This window comes from Homalodisca vitripennis, chromosome 3 (genome assembly GCF_021130785.1).
Source record: "Homalodisca vitripennis isolate AUS2020 chromosome 3, UT_GWSS_2.1, whole genome shotgun sequence".
In the NCBI taxonomy this organism is placed as follows: Eukaryota; Metazoa; Arthropoda; class Insecta; order Hemiptera; family Cicadellidae; genus Homalodisca; species Homalodisca vitripennis.
The window spans coordinates 139895561-139917364 of record NC_060209.1 but is presented as its reverse complement, the minus strand read 5'-3'; the positions used below and the strand labels follow the sequence as shown (position 1 = coordinate 139917364).

Here is a 21804-nt window from a genome sequence, read left to right as displayed (position 1 = left end):
TAAAAATATTGAATAATATAAGAGAATACTATGGAATCAAGACGTTTAATTAAAGTATTCAACAAAACAGAGCATTACAGTAAATTAAAAAATGCAATTTATTGCACAACTTTTCTTATACTATCGATTAATAAAATATTTATCGTATTTCTATGTACATATTTAATTCTAACCAATAATATTATAATAATTATGAGAAAAATTCTAATATTTCTGTACTTAAGGTCTAAATTACATATATAATTGGTTAATTACAAACTTTGTTTCAATCTAACATACACAGTGTTTCATATTATATAATTAACATTTAAATATAATGTATACTATTTAATATACACTAGATGCTCGAAATATATGTATAATTTTTAAAAGAATAATATCTAAATTTTAAATATTTGGTTAGTAATATGGTTATAATCCTACGTTAACTGCGTAATATTAACTAAGAAATTTGTTAAATACAGCACAATATAAGACATTCATATATATAATTTGGATTTATTTTTTATTCTTAGAGTCAATCAATTAAGTCCAGTACATTTCAAGATCCACTAAGTCCTTATCCATTACGCAGGGTGAATAAGGGTAAATGAGCCCCCTGAGCATGGAAACCTGTCTCGTCCGCGTACCAGAGTGTAAGTATAGGTCTTCCTTCTGGTGACGTGTAAGAATATTGTCCCTCCATAGCTTGTCCTTGTTTACCCGCAACGTTTTTCTGGTATCCCTTCACATTTGTAGATATTCCGTTATCTGTGTTATAGCTGAAAAACATAAAAGTTCAAGGTTAAATTATAATTTCCAAGTGTACACGGAACATTATAGTTTAAGGTTAGCGTAATGTAAACGTTTTCATTCCATTGCAGCAATTAGCTCCTAATAGTTCTGAGTAAGTTAAATGGTCTGTTCTCGATTAAGTATAGTATAATCTGTTCTAATAAATGTGCAATAGGCCATTACTGTTGTGTAAAATGCTTTTATATAAAATACGATATGATATGATATCGTACATTATAACTCTATTTTTTAAATAAGTAGCTTTACAGCTATTACAGCTGTAATAGAATTGGAAAATCAGATGCGTGTTGCTTGTATATTTGACATAGCCAAACTGAATTAGTTACTATTTTTGCATATTGAACGAAGTAACATTTTCTTACTATCTAGCAGCAAGCACATTTATATATATATATATATATATGAACAGAATTTATTTCAAATACGGAATAATTAATTATTGCAACGGTAACTAAAACAAGAGGTTAAATTTTTTCTTAGACATCAATAGTAACGTTATCTTTATGACTAATTAAAAAATTTTATTATTTCTATAGGAGCAAGTATTATTATTTACTAAAATCAGATTTTAAAACGTAACTGATAGTGATTGATTGAAATACTTAGATATTTAACGTATTTACTGGTATCTCAAATTGTCAAGTACCTGTAAGAGAAAGATCCATCAGGACGGTACTTATCGCTCTGGCTGCTAGGGCTGCCAGGCCCATATGACGACTCCAAAGGTGATGGCGGTGGAAGAGCTACCGAATTTGGAGCTCCAGATTGTCCTGTTCTTGATATAGGAGTGTCTTTGCTCAGAAAATATGAGGACGCTGGCACTTTACGACGAATTCTGTTAGTCATTGTCTTAGATATAGTGTCTTCTGATAACAATTTTATCTTGATTGGGCTTGAATCGGGCAATCTTGGTAATGTAGAAGATGGAAAAGCGTAGAGTTGAGACAGGACATTTAGTAGAACAATACAGAACACCTGGAAACCAGACAGTCAGTCAATAATTAAATAGTTCTTAACCTCGCTTCAACTGTCTTTAGCATATTTTAAAGTAACTTAGAGGTATAATTTAATTTATTAATGTTATTTTAAGTTAAATGAAACAAGATTTACTTACGCCACAACACGTGTCGCGTAATATACTTCGATAGTGTCCATAAAAAATGCTAAGGCTATAGCTGATATAAATACTGACAGTAGAATAACAAGGCAAATAACGTTTTGTACCAATATTTCTTTCTATAGCTTATTTCATACTTGAGATTCCTGGACAGATAGACAGAAATACAATGGCATGAGAATGATGTATCATAGAACATATTCTTGTAGAAGTAAAGTTTCGTTAAGTTTACAAATGAAGTCTTTTTCGACACATCTTCCCACACGACAAATTTGTATTTTTTCCTTACGTTTGGTATATTTTCAGTGTTTCAATAATAACAGTTAATACATAAATTCACTATAAATTGGTGTTGTATATGTTGGGATGATTATGCTACATGTAGTAATATGTCACTTGTTAAAATAACTTATGGGTTTACTGAGTTTGTTTATACATTTATTTACCATGCTTTTTCTTGTTGCCATCATTGTTACACATAAGACCAACGTAAAAATATTCATTAACGCTCAGCCATATTCCATAGAGTGACACGCATCTTAATTGAATTCTGTATTCCTGTTCTATTTCATGTATGTAGTTAAGTTATTTTAGATAGACGTACAAATAGTGAAACAAATAGATTTTGTGTAACAGAATATTATATTTAGAACTATTATAACTACATATACTAAATCTGGCACACAGATTGGAATAGATCAAAAGAGATCTCAAAACTATAATTTTGTTGTTCTTGTCAAAATATTACCAACGGTGCTTGATTAAACTTTATAAAGTCAAACAACATAAAAAACCAGAATAGTTCAAATATTTACTTGATACCACTATTTTACAGGATTTATTACAATTTCAACAGTACTTGTTTCAGCGTATAAGCAAGTACGACCACTCTAAAGGTTTCCTTGCAGAAGCCGAAAGCAGCAAACATCTAGTTTTTATAGGCGTCAGCTGTTTGCAAGAAAAGGGCATTACTAATAAAAAAATGTATCTTAACCATCCACTCAGGAATGTAGTATAATAAAATTATTTAAATATTCTTAATATAAATTCATTATTCTTATTTAACACGACGTTTCCTACTACCATGTAAATTAAAATTTTGAGCTAGAACTACTTAATTCAATTACTTTATTTTAATCCCCAAAAATGCCTCAAACAGATTTTCATATCAGCTTTCAATACCTTCTCCATTCTAACAAATGCAAGTTGTCATGCGTCTTTCAAAGGGTGATTTCACTTTTAGAAATATCCCAAGTTGTTTCCAAATTTGTTGATAACAATCAAAACTCCTTTCTGTTCGTTGGTCGATATTCTTAATTTTATCACTGTAAAATTTAATTACCGCTTGGATGGTTTCTACAAGTTTATCTTATCAATTTTTGGCTACATTAAGGCTTATTATCGTACAATACCTTAATTTTTTTCGTTTCAAAACATATTACTAATATATCCTTTAATCAGCGCATTTTAAAATGTGTCTGAAAGTAATGATTAAGCATTGCTCTAAGATATTATGAAATTAAATTCTGTATAAAGAATATTATAAGTAAAAGAAAATACATTTTAACTCTTCATTCTTTAAAGATAAACAAGTAAACATTGTCTTCGTTCTATTATTAATTTGATCTTTTGTTAGATCATTACATATATTGCAATAACTGAATTGAATCATAATGAATAAAAATAGCTTACCAGTGAGTACATAGCAGCTACTAGTTCGACAACAGAGAGACGATTGCAAGCCTTCTTAACAACGTATGAGTTGAGAGGTTCCTCGGCCTTCACACGGCCACTTATTTTGTCGTGAGATGACACATCCGAGGTTTCATCTCATTTTATAATGACTATGTTCATCTTAGTGTTCATTATGGGCCAAACCAATTTGCTGCTCTTCAGACAGGAAACAGTTTCATTAAAATGCAATTATAGTAATCAATTATTTTTTATTATATAGTGTTTTTGACATATTTGTCTTGTATTATTTATTTATTTAACTGCCACTATCTGTGGTGTTAGCGGCTAATTCTAATTGTTAAATGTGTTTTATATACTATTCAACTTTGCTCTAAAATTAAATTTGATAAGTAAACATATTCACTCACGAAATTAATTGTTAATTGAGAGGCATAAGCTGTTTTGTCTTGTTTTTGCTCACAGATTGTACATGCACCTTTTAAAATATTCGTGCTCGCTTATGCGTTGACGGATTGCGTTAAAAAGTAAATGATTGAATGATTGATGCAATAAAAATTATGAAATGTGTGATAAATTTTTAAAACAATTAATTTGAATGATCTGGTTAAGAAATTTGTATTATAACAGTTACCAAACGGCGGCTAGCAGCTTAACCCTTTTCCGACCTATGTTTAAAAGAAATAGTTTTTGCAATGATATGTACTGTCAGCCGTAGGCCGTTTTTATTTTAACCTCCGATCTTACGTCATGACAGCCAGACAAACGGCAGGTCCCCGGTGTGCGCAGTAGTCTATCGCGCATCTTCCATACTACATTAATTATTACTTCTGATTTCAAGTAGTCCATTTGAGTTGAACTGCGGTCGCACAAACATGGCAGCCTGTATTGATTCTTCCTCCAAATATGAATTGAGGTGTTATCAGTTTCCTGCAAGTACAGGAATTCATTCGAAGACTTTCATCGAAGAATTTGCCGCGTTTACGGAGGAAACATCATGAGTGATGGTGTTGTACGTGAATCACGTCAAGAAATGGCCTAATATCAAATTCAAGTATTAATTAAAGAATGCTCATGCTCTTGGCAAGTTTTGTGGATGTCAGTTTTATGTCAGTAACTGAGGCAATAAAAATGTCTCTTCTGGCTCAGTTGGAAAAAATGTAAATTTTAAATGTTGTCGTGATATTCAACATAAAATTGAAGTTGTATTATTTTTTTAGACTTTGAATTTGCACAAAAGTAATGGGAAAATAACCCTCAAGATGTTAACTTTCAAACTGAACCGACTGAATCTTTTCATAACAAGTAATAATAATAATAAAAGTTTTGATAATTATTTATGTTATCTCTGTTGTTATAGAATCGTGGATTGACTCAGACAAGAATTTAACTAATATAGATGGATATGAGGTATTTCGTACGACTGATAACTGGAACTGTTGTGACGATACTGACGATAACTTTGAAAATTTCCAACAAACTATAGACAATCAACAGATTGTTTGTAAAAGATACAAACATTTTAATAAGAGTTTAACCACCATATATTACTTAGAGTAGATTGTTAGATTAGAGTACAAATCTAACTGAGTGGAAACGTTAGTGCATTCCAAAATGTATTACAAAAAAATTTGAAATATTCATAAGAGTAAAGGCAAAGAGATATTATATATAATATACAGACAAGGAGGATCCATTGGCCATATACATGCTGCTGAGGACAAAAAGACAAAATTGATGAGTGTTATGATCTTAAAAGAATTAATAAGGTCTTCCCTTGTCCTGAGGAAATTTTAAATAGGTACGTTAAAATTAAAAGTCTCGTATAAACCCATCAGTTACTTCTAAAATGTAAATACCCAAATGGTATAAATATAAGATAATATTCACTTTTTTAAATTTCCTGTTGTGCCATTAATGATATAACAGCTGTGTATTTGAATGTTTTAGTTGGGTATTAAAATTTTTGGTTATTTCCTTAGAAGAATTATTTACAATATTAAAATAATTAAATGACTAAAATTGCATGAAACAAACTGCACTTGAAAATTTTGATTTTAAACAGGCAACCTATTCATGTTTTTAGAAACAATTAAAAATATGTACGTGAAAACTTATTTGCCCCCACTTTTCCAAAATAAGTTTTAACTTTTAATAAAATGTCGATTTTACACTCCTTAAAAAATCTCAAAAGTGTTAGCTCTCATATCTCTGTTAGTACTAAGGTACAACAGTTTCAAGAACAAAATTAAATAAAATACCTTTTTAATGTCACGAAAAAAATTATAAATTGCAGGTTGTTCTATAAGACATACTAAACTCACCACCGTATTGGCAAATTTGGACACTTTTTAAAGATTTGAAATACATATTCTTAAACGTCTCTAAAAATAAAAATAGGTTACCCATTTAAATTTTGCTGTCAAAATTATTGTTAATATAATCAAAATGATAGCACATTACAAAAACACGCAAGAGATTTAATATAAGTTTTAAAGTCAGGATGTATCTACATGGATGCACAGTTATGTAAAAGGTTAAAATTAAATATTAGAGGAATATATAATGATACCACGTATCTTGAAGAAACTGACATGTTTGTAGTCGTCTTATAACATACTAAGTACTATTTTTTCCACTACTGTGTTGTCCTCTTCTTTACCAATTATCTCAGTCTACACCTAGTATTCAAATGTGAATAAAAGTATCCTAACAACTGCTCTATAATTACCAGACACTTACTATTCAATAATTCTTGAATGGAAGAGTTGTTATGACCGTCCTTCCCGGTGTGTGGTATGCGACCAGCTCATTAAAGTCGCTGTCTGACCTTTAGGAAAGTATTAGTGAAAAAAGTAGATCTGCCAAATTGATCAGCATCTGTAATGTATCTAATCAGTATATATAGGTAGCATGTGTTATCTAAGTCACATTCTGTCAAGTGGTGAGCATAGCGGGCCGTCATGAACTCTTGGGTAAGTGTTCATATTCATATGGTACTAAATAAAATGTGTACACATTTATAGAAATAACTGTTGTATCCCTTAAATTTCCAGGGATTTAAAATAGTTCACATAAGTTTTACCAAATAGTAAATGCTAATAGCTCAAAGAAATGTACATTTTCTGCATTTTTATTTCATTTGAGGTTGGTTTGTGGCTGATTGTTAGTTGTTGATAAATTAAAACTAAGCTACATAAGGGTTGTTTTTTAAGTTACAGAATAAAGGCATTATATTTGCAAACATTTGCAATCATGTAACAGCGTTTTATGTCTGCAAAGCGATTAATACCTTACATGAACATGTAAAGATTAATGTATTTAAATAATTATATAAATATAATTAGAGGATGCTAGTTTTCCTACAGAAAAACTTGTAGATACCTGCTGTGCCTTCTCAATCTAAAGCTATTGCAATATTTGTGATTAATACATCTATTTTATAACAACATATTTTATAGGTGCAATCGATGTATTGTCTAAATAATCGCTTACGCCAACAACAAAATGTATGTATATACCTGTATACCATCGCTGTAGTAAAAGAGTAAACATTTTTTGAGTTCTTTACTAGTTACAGTACTAATACTAATTTTTAATTGCATACAACTGATGTTAGACTTGTAGTAACTTTGCCCCTATACAATTTTAAATTAATAAGCATGGTTTAAAAATAATAAAAACTCTTATATAATTTATATGCCTTCAATAAGTATTGTATAAACGAAAATTCTCTTTTTTCAGATTGTTCTCTTGTTTGTGTGCGGAGCTGTTTCTGCTCACCACGGACAATACCATCCTGTACAGGCTTCTCTCCTGAGCTACTCGGCTCTCCCCCAGGTTCCCGTGCAGCATGTCTACCCAGCGCGAGTTGTACCAGCGGTCGTTCCCGCACTCCAGCTCCCGGCTCCGGTCTATTCCACCCCACAGTACCCGGCCTCTACCAGTGGCTACGTAGCAACTCCAGTAAGCACCTATACTCCTCGGTATCAGGCACCAGTACAAGTCTCACAGCCAGTGTACAGCAGACAATATGCGAGACCGGCAGCTATTCTCAGACAAAGTCAAGACAACAACTTTGACGGCTCATTTAGTTATGAGTAAGTAGGCTACTATGTTTTAGAGACTATAAAAATGTAGAATTTTTATATTTCTTGACGATTGAAAAGTTCCTGTTATTAAACACCCAACTTCATAAGCAAAGCGGTTTTTGGAGCATTATATTTTTACAATACGGGTATTATCGGGACAGTAGAGTAATATCGTTATGGTATGGCATTATAATCTTATAATACCTTTTACTGATTCACATATAAGCGACAAGAAATAGCTTTTGTTTTGCAGAAATCTAGTACATTAAACAAATAAAATACACTCTAGTATGGCAATTTTTATAGTGTTAAGGTCATTTAATGATCTATTAATACTTTTTGTTTGATTTTAGAATGTAAAATAAATAACAATAATTATTAACTAGCTGAGTAAAATAATAATTCGTCTTTCATAATACTGCTTACCAGATTCTTATTGCGACCTTGTATGTCAATAATTGTATGTATATAAAATTATTTGCTCTGTATTTAGTAATTTTTCGTTAACATTTTTCTTTTCAATTAAGTTTTCAGACCGAGAATGGCATATCCGCACAAGCACAAGGGTACCTGAAGAACCCTGGTACTGTAGCTGAGTCACAGATGATCCACGGACAGTTCGCCTACACCTCACCGGATGGAACCCCCATTGCCACCCGCTACTATGCCGATGACACAGGGTTCCACGCCGAGGGTTCCCATCTGCCCGTATCTCCCCACGCCCCTCAGGCCATTGGCAGGTCTCTTTCTTACCAGAAATCACCTCTAGTCTCAATCCACTAGAGAAAGTAATATAACTCGAAGTTGGTGTTTAGATGTTTATAGATTATTAATGTAAATTAATATATAAATAAACATTATATTGAATTTATTAATATCCTGATTTTGTATAGTTATGAACATATTTATTTTCTCACGATAAGAACATTGGATTATGAATGAAATAATGTACGTAAAATTGTCTAATTATCTAAATTACACAGTATACTATATATCTCATAAACTTAAGCTAACGTTACAATTTTCACATATGGTATTTATCTTTACAACGATCAATGGTATTTTTACAGAATATATGTGGTGTGGAAATTTGGTTCCAATATAAATATTCTTTAAAAAAATCTTATAAACCGTTTATCGCAATATTTGGATCATACAGTGCAGCCTTCTGTTCTTTTTTGTATTTAGATTGTGTGTATATATATATAGAAAAAAATAAATGTTGCAAAACGCATATATATATATATGAGGTATGCTAAAAATCTTTGTATAAATATTAATGTAGTTGTGCTTTTCGTTCAAGAAACATCTTTTAAATATCAACTTGGTAAACAATATTATACCCCTTTAACGAATTTGGTCGTTATCATAAACTATGAGCTATCAAAGTCTGTGTGAAACTTTTTAAGCAGGTAATATTAGAAAAAAATTGCCACTTCTCAATATTACAAGTACTTGCAAAACTCCTCCTATATCGTTTTGCAACATTTAAAATTTTTTTTCTCATTTTAAAAATTCATAGAATAGAATCAGAGCTGTTTAAAATGGTATCTAATAGTAATTGATAATATCAGTAAGTCGTAAAAACCTCCTCGCGATGTATTATTTAAGTGTCCTTTGACAAAGTTAGTAATGCTGGTGGGGGCAATTCTGTGGGTGGGTTGGGTAAATGACTAACATCCACCACCATTGTCTCGTTGATAGGGGGAACATACGAATATGATGATTGTGGAACTCTGCACCGAACAATGTGGTGAAGAAATATGTGAGACGTTATACTTTGTCTTAAAGGATCCGTTCGCTCTGATTTTTCGAATTTTCGCAGTGGGTCATGTTGATCAGGTATTTCAATATGGTGGAGAATTTCTTCTCTGGAAATGATGGGTAAAGCTTCTGCCACTTTCAAATTGGAGATTAAGATGCAGCTCCCCCAAAGCATACATATTTGGAAAATATGTGTCACCTGAAAACATTAAAGGTCTTAGTATGCAAGGACTAAAAAAGAGTATGCAATATTATTTTGATTTAATAAGTTACGTGTTATATTTAGAAACACATTTAGAGCAATTAGAGCAACGGTTCAACTAAGTGAAAGTTGAAGTGGAAAAACTAAGTATTAACCACTTTAACCAGTATTATTTAGATGGACTAATTCAGACAAAAAGAAAATCTTATGTAACCCAATTAACTTATGTCGCTTTAATACTAACTTATTTATACTACTAGCTAATTTATTTCTGAAGGTGCGATTCTCTATGGATAAAGACAAAAATCATAATGTGGTAAATTATGATAGCAATAATTCTCCTCGAATTATTCACACAATATTAAGAGTTCCTTGTGTAACCTTGATACTATCTAATAAGGTCAATAGCTCATCCACTAGTGAAATTAAGATAAATATGTATTTATCTTAATGTAATTTATGCACTGACCTAGTTCTATTATTGTTTATACTGTAATTTAAAGGCTACTCTGTCTGAAGATTGGCCATGAGTCAATTCGGACATAGGCTACAGACTTGGAAACTTTTAGATACAAGCCTATTATAAACACTCCTATACTTTCTTAGGAATGAGAATTAAAAGACAAAGAAATGTTCAGTGAAAATAATGTTGAATAACAGTTTGGTATTTTTGTAAACTCGATGAGACACTACTTTTGGTATATTTTTTATCTTATTAAATAAAAAACAAAAGACCACGATTTAATTTCAAAAGTTTCGTTAAGTAAATACGTAGTGTTACAACTCAATGATAATTTGGATAAACTATACAAACGACAACAAATCTAGAACCTTTACATTCTCTTCGTTTAGATCAAAATATAAAAAAAATAATTGGAAACGAGAAATAAATAATGCCAAATCTGAGTTTATAAGAAATAAAATAATCAACTGGTTAAACCGAACGAAACCTATCTAAAACATTGACAATCTTAAAAACCCATATGTTGTTGCAAATAAGTTAAATTCAATTTACAGCGAGGACGATAGTTTGCTCGTTTGCGGACGATAGATGCTGCCTTAGAAGTAAAAGCATAGGTGGAAATTAATTCTCTATTCAGTGGTTTCATCATAACTCACTGCTTCTCAATCAATAAAATACAAGAACATTAAATTCTACATCATCAAATCAATCTCGTAACTTTATGTCATATGGTGTTACAAATCAAGAAGTGAAGTTTTTAGATCACAAAATCAAAAACTTAGTGTAAATGAGAAATAAATAGTGCCACATTCGAGTTTATAAGAAAAAATAGACAATTGACTAAACATAACGGAAATCATCTGGTACATTGTAAGATATAAAAAGGAAACACAGCCAAAAACTAATATTGACCTCAGTTTATGAAATACTGACGAAGGAATCATAAATCCCCCTATGTTGTCGCAAATAAGTTTAGATCAATTCACAGCGAGGAAGATAGTTTGATCTTTTGTAGCGATAGAAGCTGCCTTAGAAGAAAAGTATATGAGGAAATAAATTCTCTAATTTAGTGGTTTCTTCATAACTGACTGCTTCTTAAACAAAAAAATAAAATACATATTAAGTTCTGCATCACCGAATCAAGCATGTCCTTTGGAATTCAAAAATCAAGAAGTGAATTTTGTCGGGATTATATTTCTTAGAATTGTTCTCTATAAGCATCTAAGTTTGGCTCACACGTCTGACACATTTTAAAATCTACTATCTGAGGAGTCTTTGCTTTGAAACAGTTGTCTTCTCTGATTCAAAGGAAAGCACAGCTTACGGCCTATTATGGGATTATCTCACCAATCTCACATATTTAGTTACTGTTTGAAGCTATGACAGCACCGAAAGCAAATCTCTTTAAAACGACAATAAATAAAACCATGAAATATTTATATACAACTATAATTATGAATAACGATATTATGACTTTCCAGCAATATCTTTATTTTAGAAAATTTGTTTGTTTGGAAGAATATTAATCTATTCACTTTATAATAAAATTAGACTATAAGTTACTATAGTTAGGCTAAATAGCAATCTTTTTGGCCCTGAAGTTGGAAAGCGAAGCAGTATGTATGTGTACTAAATAGCTTCAATAATTTTAATGTGAGTTGAAAATACTAGTATTCTTACCGAAATCACTTAAAAAGCTGCACGCCGATTTGCATCGGAAGTGGACATGTTTAAGCTAAATATTGTTGCAGTGTTAATGGTTAAGATATTCAACAGTTGAATAAATTACCATAGGTTTCACACGCCATAGTACAAAGATCGCATGACAGTTTTCATCGGAGTTAACAGTCAAAATTAATGATAGCGCACCACAGATACCGCAGACCAGAAGTAGACTTTGCAATATAAGTTAAATCTGAGACCTTCATATTATGTATATTTGGAACAACCAAGCTAAATTAACTGTGAAACAGTAAATAAGTTACACAGAAACCTATTTTACACATCAGAATTGAGACTTTATGATCGCAGTAACTATTTAGTCATAAGTGAGCGTGTACACCAAGTGCCAAATAAGTCTGAAACCCTCAAAAATGTAAATTTCTTTGAGATCCAATTTGGGGTGTTGTACTTTTACCAAATCCTTTTTAATTTGATGTGCAACTCGACCTATGCTAGCATTTAAAATTTTTTAGGCTCCCTCCGAAATACGCCCCTCTGACGTGATGGAAACCGGTAAAATTTGGATTATTCATTTTAGTGCTTAAGCCTAAGCGGTAACTTCTTACCTGTGATCGTGTGACAACTGGGGGACGTACAAGGCTAAATTGGCACCATGCATTTGTTCATCATTATGAAAAGGCAACTTAACAATGACATTTAAAATATCTTTCACTATTAGTAGATTAAATGAGCAGTAGTAGAAACTTTTTGTCTTGAAACCTACGTACAATAAATCAGTGCACAAGGCAAACTCAGCTATGGTATCATAAAATATTTAGACTGGAAATGAATTCAAATTATTGGAATAAAGACTTTTAGGCTGTTCATGGATATATTTTATTGGAAAAAATGCAAAACCTACTTAACATTGAAGATATCTTAAACGAGAAATAGATTAAAAGGGCCGTAATTAGATGCTTTTTGATCTTAGTAGGTTTCCGAGACTGTTTTTCGCTTCACAGTGTACAATATCCTGGCCAGGATAATGATTCACCATGGACCAATGTTCCTTACATCCTTTTCCGCTATAGAGTTTGCCACCAGATTTATATCGTCTAAATTTAATCATTTACAATTTTTGCTACACTGAAGGTGACCACTTAAATACAGAAATCTGATTTTCATCAAGTAGTGGGAGCAGAAGAAATTAAAGTAAATTAAATTATAATTCCTTAAAATTAAAATTTGCATAATTATACTATATATATATTGTTCCTCTTTAATATACAGATAAGTTACAATATGTATATGTCTGCCAATAAAATATCAACTATTTATGATTTTGAAAGAAATATGAAAATTCGTTTGCTCTATAAAATAATGTATTATGCCGAAATAATAAATAAAATCAAAGCTTCCAGGATAGTTGTTTTAGTAAATATTCCAAATGGCTATATTAAAAAACTATACACGTATTCCTTATCATTTATGCTTTATCTATTAAGGTAAGAAATATTCATTACAAATTTAAATATAACGTGTCCAATCAAAAATGCTAACTTGACTCATTGGTTCTACCATATGGTTTCGTCCGCTTTAGTTATTCTTATAGTTTTAACATATCATTAGTAAACTTTCTAAAGAAAAACATACAACCTAAGATAATGGAACATTTTTGCATTTTCTCGTTGTGTAATTCTTATTATTAGTCTAATAATTACCGAAATATTGTTATACTTTATGATAAACTGTAATTTTAGTATGTAATGTAAAAGAACATAGAGATTATTAGAATTGGTTTTTATGCTAAAACTGAAGTTGATCAGTGCGTTGTTACCATCTCACTTTAATTATGTACTTTTTGTATTCTTCAATTATCCCTGTGTACTTTAGTATCTAGTTAGCTTATATATCGCAGTATTAATGCACTAATATGAAATATGAATAATATTAATTAAACTAACTCTTAAGCTACTGTTTTGAAATGTTTTGCTGAAACCCCTTAGTTTCCATATCAATTCTGCTTATAAATTAAGAAATTCAAGCGTTAAATCTTTTCACGTCGTTATTCTCTGAGGCAAATGTTTGATCTAAATCATAAGTTTTAAAAATATAATGACAAATGTTTTAAGTTGTAAAAATATATTACTCTCAAGTAAAAGATAATTGCACAATAAATATTAACTATAGCAAAGCATTGTATTACAATGGATTTTTACCTACAGTGAATTTTTATAAACAAACATAAATTTAGGGTACATACGTAAAGAACCTATATGTGAAGCATGTTTTAATAAAGGTTTCCATAGTGTTCTAAACATGCGGGATAATAATTTTAAACGTTAAATATATTGCAAGGCTCTCGGGTTAAGTCGTAGTAAAAATTTATTATACTGTGCTATTATAATTTTATATTAACCTAATTGTTGGAAAAATATAAAATATCACATATAAAGTTTTCTATTATGTAGTATTGTTTCATTCACTTATAAGCAACTCGGAAGTTTTAAGTACCAAACCCACTAATTATGAAATATATTATATTGTATACCTACCAGATACATCGTGGCTATATTTGGATTTTCGCTGCTCACTCACTGCTTCACTCTTGAGAACTATCCGAACCTTGACGGAATCGTTACATGTTATCACTTAGGCTATTCCGGATAACCTTTCAAATGGCCTCATTAAAAAATATTGAGTAATATAAGAGAATACTATGGAATCAAGACGTTTAATTAAAGTATTCAACATAACAGAGCATTACAGCAAATTCACAAATGCAATTTATTCCATAAAATATGTATCGTATTAACGTGTACATATTTACTTATCACCAAAAATGTAATATAAATATGAGAACAATTCTAATATTTCTGATGGACTAAATTACATAATATATCATTGGTTAATTACAAACTTTGTTTGAATCTAACATACACAGTGTTTGATATTATTTAATTAACATTTAAAAATAATGTATACTATTTAATATACACTTGAAGCTCGAAATATATGTATAATTTTTCTAAGAATAATTGCTAAATTTTAAATATTTAGGGTAGTAATATGGTTATAATCCTACGTTAACTGCATAATCTTAACTAAGAAATTAGTTAAATAAAGCACAATATAAGAGATTCATATATATATATATATATTATATATATATATATATATATATATATATATATATATATATATATATGTGTGTGTGTGTGTGTGTAATTTGGATTTATTTTTTATTCTTACAGTTATTCAATTAAGTCCAGTATATTTCAAGATCCACTAAGTCCTTATCCATTACGCAGGGTGAATAAGGGCAAATGAGCACCCTGAGCATGGAACCCTGTCTCGTCCGCGTACCAGCGAGTAAGTATGGGCCTTCCTTCTGGTGACGTGTAATAATATGTTCCCTCCATTGCTTGTCCTTGGTTACCAGCAACGTTTTTTTGGTATCCTTTCACATTTGTAGATATTCCGTTATCGGTGTTATAGCTGAAAAGCATAAAAGTTCACGGTTAAATTTCCAGGTGTACAACAGCGGAACAATTATACTATAAGGTTAGCAAGCGTAATTCAAACGTTTTATTCCATTGCAGAAATTCGCTCTTAGTAACTCTGAGTAAGATAAATGGACTGTTCTCAATTAAGAATAGTATAGTTTGTTCTACTAAATATGCAATAAGCCACTACATTGCTGAAGTTGTGTAAAACTTTTTTTTTATATAAAATACGATATGATATGATATCGTACATCATATCTCTATTCTTTTCATAAGTAGCTTTACAGATATTACATCTGTAATGAAATTGCAAAATCGGATGCGTGTTGCTTGTACATTTGGCATAGCCAAACTGAATCCGGTACATGTTTTTGTAAATTGAACGAAGTATTATTTTATTACTATCTAGCAGCAAGCATTATCTATGAAAAGAATTGATTTCAAATACGGAATAAGTAATTATTTCAACCGTAATTAAAACAAGAGGTTGTGTTTTTTCTTTGACGTCAATGGTAGCTATGTTATCGATATGACTAATTAAACATTTTTATTAGGCCTATTTCTATAGGAGCGAGTATTATTACTTACTAACATAAGATTTTAAAACCTAACTGATAATGATTCAATGAAATACTTAGATATGTACAGTTTTTTTTTCTGGTAACTCAAATTGTCAATTACCTGTAAGAGAAAGATCCATCAGGACGGTACGTATCGCTCTGGCTGCTAGGGCTGCCAGGTCTATAGTACGACTGGGGAGGTGATGGCGGTGGGAGAGCTGCCGAAAGTGGAGCTCCAGATCCGCCCATTCCTGATATAGGAGTGTCTTTGCTGAGAAAATATGAGGACGCTGGCACTTTACGACGAATTCTGTTAGTCAATGTCTTAGAGATAGTGTCTTGTGATAACAATTTTATCTTGATCGGGCTTGAATCGGACAATCTTGGTAATGTAGAAGATGGAAAAGCGTTGAGTTGCGATAGGCCATTTATTAGAACAATACAGAACACCTGGAAACCAGACAGTCAGTCAATAATTAAATAATTATTAATCTCGCTTCAAATGTTTTTAGCATATTTAAAATTAACTTAGAGGTATAATTTAATTTCTTAAAGTTATTTTTACTGAAATGAAATAAGATTTATTTACGTCACAACACGTGGCGCGTAATAGTCTTCGATAATGTCCATAAAAAATGTTACGGCTACAGATGATATAAATACTGACAGTAGAATAACACGGCAAATAACGTTTTGTACCAATATTTCTTTCTATAGCTTATTTCATACTTGAGATTCCTAGACAGATAGACAGAAATACAATGGCATGAGAATGATGTATCATAGAACAACATTCTTGTAGAAGTAAAGTTTCATTAAGTTTACAAATGAAGTCTTTTTCGACACATCTTCCCACACGACATGTTTGTATTTTTTCATTACGTTTGGTATATTTTCAGTGTTTCAATAATAACAGTTAATACATAAATTCACTATAAAATGGTGTTGTATATGTTGGGATGATTATGCTACATGTAGTAATATGTCACTTGTTAAAATATCTTATGGGTATACTGAGTTTGTTTATAAATTTATTTACTATGCTTTTTCTCGTTGCCATCATTGTTACACATAAGACCAACGTAAAAATATTCTTTAACACTCAGCTATATTCCACAGAGTGACACGCATCTTAATTGAATTCGGTATGTAGGTAAGTTATTTTAGATAGACGTACATTTGTACGATTTAGTAAAATAGATAGATTTTGTGTAACAGAAAAACACAACCTTATCATTTATATAAACAAAAACTTAAGAATGCTGCGTGTTACCTCCTTTAGATTCTCAAGTTTATATTTAGAACTATTATAGCTACATATAGTAAATTTGGCACACAGATTGGAATAGATGAAAAGAGATCTCAAAACTATAAGTTTGTTGTTTTTTGTCAAAATATTAACAACGGTGCTTGATTAAACTTTATAGAGTCAAACAACATAAAAAACCAGAATAGTTAAATATAAAATATTTAATTGATACCACTATTTTACAGGATTTATTACAATTTCAACAGTACTTGTTTCAGCGTATAAGCAAGCACAACCACTCTAAAGGTTTCCTTGCAGAAGCCGAAAGCAGCAAACATTTAGTTTTTAAAGGTGTCAGCTGTTTGCAAGAAAAGGGCCAGTAGAATCATTTATATTAACCATCAACTCAGAAATGTAGTATTATTAAATTATTTAAATATTCTTAATATAAACACGACGTTTCTACCATCATGTACATTAAAATTTTGAGCTATAACAACTTATTCAATTACTTTATTTTTATCAACAAAATGCCTCAAATAGATTTTCATATCAGCTTTTAATACCTTTTCCATTGTAAGGAATGCAAGTTGTCGTGCGTCTTTCAAAGGGCGATTTCACATTAAGAAATATCCCAAGTTGTTTCCAAATTTGTTGACAACAATCAAAACTCCTTTCTGTTCGTTGGTCGATATTCTTAATTGAATCACTGTAAAATGTAATTTTTAAACGTCCCTGAAGATAATAAATCTAATTGTTTTAGATGGGGGAACTAGGAGATCAAGGTAAAAGACCGCGCCGTGGCTAATCCATTTTTTATAAAAAACGTCTGCTTTAATTTAACTTGTAAATTTACCATTACACACATTACATTAATAGAACTATATTAACTATAACAAAATAAGTGTAGTGTTTCTTCTTTCTCAGGAGTACACTTTCAAAGGCGAGGTCTGTTGTTGCAAACCCCAACTGGTGTGACGTTTCGAAAATAAATTTCCATTTGCCTTTTAAATTTTACAATGACAGGACAATATGTAACAGCTATTACCGCTTGGATAGTTTCCTACAAGTTTATCTTATCAGTTTTTGGCTACATTAAGGCTTATTAATCGTACAATACCTTAATTTATTTCGTTTTCAAAACATATGACTATTATATCCTTTAATCAGCGCACTTTAAAATGAGGCTGAAAGTAATGATCAAGCATTGTTCTAAGACATTATGAAGTTAAATTCTGTATAAAGAATATTATAATAAAAGAAAATATATTTTAAACTCTCATTCTTTAAAGATAAAATAACTCTTCGTTGTGAGTTATTATTAATTATCCTCTTATGATAGCATTAAATATATTGCAATAACTGAATTGAATCACAATAAATAGAAAATAGCTTTACCAGTGAGTACATAGCCAGCTACTAGTTCGGCAACAGAGAGACGATTGCAAGGCTTCTTAACAACGTAGGAGTCGGCCTTCACACGGCCACTTATTTTCTCGTGAGATGACACATTCCGAGGTTTCATCTAATTTTATAATGCGTATGTTTCCTCTTAGTGTTCATTATGGGCCAAACCTATTTGCTGCTCTTCAGACAGGAAAAAGTTTCCATTAAATGCAATTATAGTAATCAATTGTTTTTTACGTATATAGTTTTTTTGACATATATGTCTTGAATTATTTACTTATTAAACTGTCAATATCTGTGGTATTAATGGCAGATTCTAATTATTAAATGTGTTTTATATACTAATAAACACTGCTCTAAAATTAAATTTGATAAACAGAATTTGTTGAAATTTGAAAACTAATATTAAAAAGTTTTCCCTTATCAATGTAAAATCGTACGTTTACAGTAACTGAGGCAATAGAAATGTTCTTTCTGACTCAGTTAAAAATAATGAAAATTTCAAATCTTGTTGTAAAATTCAACGTCAAACTGAGGAAGTATCATTTCTTTAAACGTTGAGTTTGCATAAAACTAATGGAAAAATAACCCCCAATGTTGGTATGTTTATGTAATCATAACATTTTAAAACATTTAGAAACTTCAAAATTTTAGAACCTCACTAGACAAAATTATTATAAGCATACAAATTTCCTTTGTAAAAAATTCTGTCTTGATTTTAGTCATAATCAATCCCGAAATTATGTATATAAACACACTAGCTGTTTCTCGCGGCTTCTCGCACGCAATTTCCCGTTGAAAACAGTACACTATATTCACTTATTCTTTTTCTATCACATTCTAATATTGCTGAGATAATTGACAGTCGTTTCCTTCGTGAGCCTCTTGGGCGCATTATGAAGGTATGTATCATATTCCTGCCTCTATCTTTCGTGGTTTTTGCTAGGTGTGTGATAAGTTTATTCAGAAAATTTACTGTATTCGGATGAATCTCGGTAAAACTAATTAGGTTATAAAGAATCACATTCGGTCTGTTAAAATTAATTTTCTGTCTAAGATATTTCCAGTATTATTTTAGGAGTGTGCCTTCAAGACAATGTAATCAAAGAAAACCAAGTTTCGATCATAAAGTGTCTTCTTTCGGCTCTTTTCATTTACCTTCGATGTAACCAAATTCGATTACCTTATGTGCAAAGATTTAACGGATATGTATAATGAGGTTGTTTTCGTCATAATAGCGTTTAATAGTATTTTCTTCTTTGAATTAAATAGTTTATTGATCCATTGATGCAATCTGAATTTAAAAACACTACTGATCAAGCACTTTACAATAACAATGTTTTTAAATTTTAAATGTAAAACAAATGTTTTCTCTGCCTCTTTGATGAACTTCAGCTGAAAGTATTATCAGCTGTTAAGTATCAGTTCGCTCGTATTACGTGTCGTAGCGCAGTCTGTCGGATCCAATATAAAACACACCAAAAAACAACAACAATTTATAATTAAAAAATTAATGAAATAAACTATTAAAATCTCTAAAAGTATGTTACTTCCAGGAACGTGTAGAATCACTGTAGAAAATTACATGATGTTTTCGTGCATTGGTTTTCCAGAGTTATAACGGAACATACAAACAAACATTCGCATTTATATATATAGATTCACGTATAACATTAATTGTCAATTGAGAGGCATAAGCTGTTTTGTCTTGTTTTTTTGCTCAAAGATTGTGCAAGCACCCTTTAAAATATTCGTGCTCGCTTATGCGTTGACAGATTGCGTTAAAAAAGCAAATGATTGAATGATTGGATGCACTAAAAAATTATGAAATGTGTGATACATTTTTAAAACAATTAATTTGAATGATCTGGTTAAGAAATGTGTATTATAAAACAGTTACCAAACGGCGGCTAGCAGCTTAAACCCTTTTCCGACCTATGTTTTAAAAGAAATATTTTTACAATGATATGTACTATCCAGCCATAGGCCGTTTTTATTTTAACCTCCGATCTTACGTCATGACAGCCAGACAAACGGCAGGTCCCCAATGTGCGCAGTAGTCTATCGCGCATCTTCCATACAACATTATTACTTCCGAATTTGAATTAGTCAATTTGAGTTTAACTGCGGTCGCACAAAACATGGCCGCCTGTATTGATTCTTCATGCAAATATGAATTGAGGTGTTGTCAGTTTCCTGCAAGTAGAAGAATTCATTCGAAACTTTCATCGAAGAATTTGCTGCGTTTTACGGAGGAAACATCATGAGTGATGGTGTTGTACGTTGAATCACGTCAAGAAATGGCCTAATATCAAATTCAAGTAATTAATTAAAGAATGTCAAAGGCTCATGCTCTTATGGCAAGTTTTGTGGATGTCAGTTTTTATGTCAGTAACTGAGGCAATAAAAATGTCTCTTGTGGCTCAGTTGGAAAAAATGTAAATTTTAAATGTTGTCGTGATATTCCAACATAAAATTGAAGTTGTATTATTTTTTTTTAGACTTTGAATTGCACAAAACTAATGGGAAAATAAACCCTCAAGATTGTTAACTTTCAAACTGAACCGACTGAATCTTTTATTAACAACAAGTAATAATAATAAAAGTTTTTGATAATTAATTATGTTATCTCTCTGTTTGTTATAGAATCGTGGATTGACTCAGAACAAGAATTTAACTAATATAGATTGGATATGAGGTATTTCGTACGACTGATAACTGGAACTGTTGTGACGATACTGACGATAAACTTTGAAAATTTCCAACAAACTATAGACAATCAACAGATTGTTTGTAAAAGATACATACATTTTAATAAGAGTTTAACCACACCCATATTTACTTAGGAGTAGATTGTTAGATTAGAGTACAAATCTAACTGAGTGTAAACGTTAGTGCATTTCCAAAATGTATTACTACAAAAATTTGAAAATATCATAAGAGTAAAGGCAAAGAGATATTATATATAATATACAGACAAGGAGGATCCATTGGCCATATACATGCTGCTGAGGACAAAAAGACAAAATTGATGAGTGTTATGATCTTAAAAAGAATTAATAAGGTCTTCCCTTGTCCTGAGGAAACTTTAAATAGGTACGTTAAAATTAAAAGTCTCGTATAAACCCATCAGTTACTTCTAAAATGTAAATACCCAAATGGTATAAAAATATAAGATAATATTCACTTTTTTAAATTTCCTGTTGTGCCATTAATGATATAACAGCTGTGTATTTTTGAATGTTTTAGTTGGGTATTAAAAATTTTTGGTTATTTCCTTAGTAGAATTATTTACA

The 21804-nt window shown here is 30.8% G+C and overlaps 4 protein-coding genes across 4 annotated transcripts; 1 reads left to right on the top strand and 3 right to left on the bottom strand.

The window, feature by feature from the left end:
- Nucleotides 1-38: 38 nt before the first annotated feature.
- On the bottom strand, nt 39-6780 carry LOC124357578 (endocuticle structural glycoprotein SgAbd-1-like). Its single transcript, XM_046809497.1, has 4 exons — nt 6347-6780; nt 3605-3802; nt 1442-1770; nt 39-761 (listed from the first exon to the last, which is right to left on the bottom strand). Exons 2-4 carry the CDS (start codon nt 3614-3616, stop codon nt 560-562), a joined length of 543 nt encoding a protein of 180 aa, XP_046665453.1. The 5' UTR covers nt 3617-3802; nt 6347-6780; the 3' UTR covers nt 39-559.
- LOC124357575 (endocuticle structural glycoprotein SgAbd-1-like) lies at nt 6494-8572 on the top strand. The gene is made up of 3 exons (XM_046809492.1): nt 6494-6579; nt 7349-7704; nt 8223-8572. Exons 1-3 carry the CDS (start codon nt 6568-6570, stop codon nt 8476-8478), a joined length of 624 nt encoding a protein of 207 aa, XP_046665448.1. The 5' UTR covers nt 6494-6567; the 3' UTR covers nt 8479-8572.
- Nucleotides 7348-14455, bottom strand: LOC124357582. The gene is made up of 2 exons (XM_046809502.1): nt 14342-14455; nt 7348-9658 (listed from the first exon to the last, which is right to left on the bottom strand). The coding sequence occupies exons 1-2, from the start codon at nt 14348-14350 to the stop codon at nt 9302-9304; spliced, it is 366 nt and encodes a 121-aa protein (XP_046665458.1). The 5' UTR covers nt 14351-14455; the 3' UTR covers nt 7348-9301.
- Nucleotides 14456-14533: 78 nt separating this feature from the next.
- Nucleotides 14534-18508, bottom strand: LOC124357584 (endocuticle structural glycoprotein SgAbd-2-like). The gene is made up of 3 exons (XM_046809503.1): nt 18500-18508; nt 15974-16302; nt 14534-15284 (listed from the first exon to the last, which is right to left on the bottom strand). Exons 2-3 carry the CDS (start codon nt 16099-16101, stop codon nt 15083-15085), a joined length of 330 nt encoding a protein of 109 aa, XP_046665459.1. The 5' UTR covers nt 16102-16302; nt 18500-18508; the 3' UTR covers nt 14534-15082.
- Between the last annotated feature and the right edge of the window lie 3296 nt (nt 18509-21804).

Bases quoted from the DNA above. Each gene is read 5' to 3' on its own strand.
- LOC124357584 (XM_046809503.1), bottom strand. From the start codon at position 16,101: ATGGGCGGATCTGGAGCTCCACTTTCGGCAGCTCTCCCACCGCCATCA. The intron at 15,285-15,973 runs GTAATTGACAAT...TATGCTTTTCAG, and splicing joins GATGGATCTTTCTCTTACAG to CTATAACACCGATAACGGAA.
- LOC124357578 (XM_046809497.1), bottom strand. The intron at 762-1,441 runs GTACTTGACAAT...TATGTTTTTCAG, and splicing joins GATGGATCTTTCTCTTACAG to CTATAACACAGATAACGGAA.
- LOC124357575 (XM_046809492.1), top strand. The intron at 7,705-8,222 runs GTAAGTAGGCTA...TTTTCAATTAAG, and splicing joins GACGGCTCATTTAGTTATGA to TTTTCAGACCGAGAATGGCA.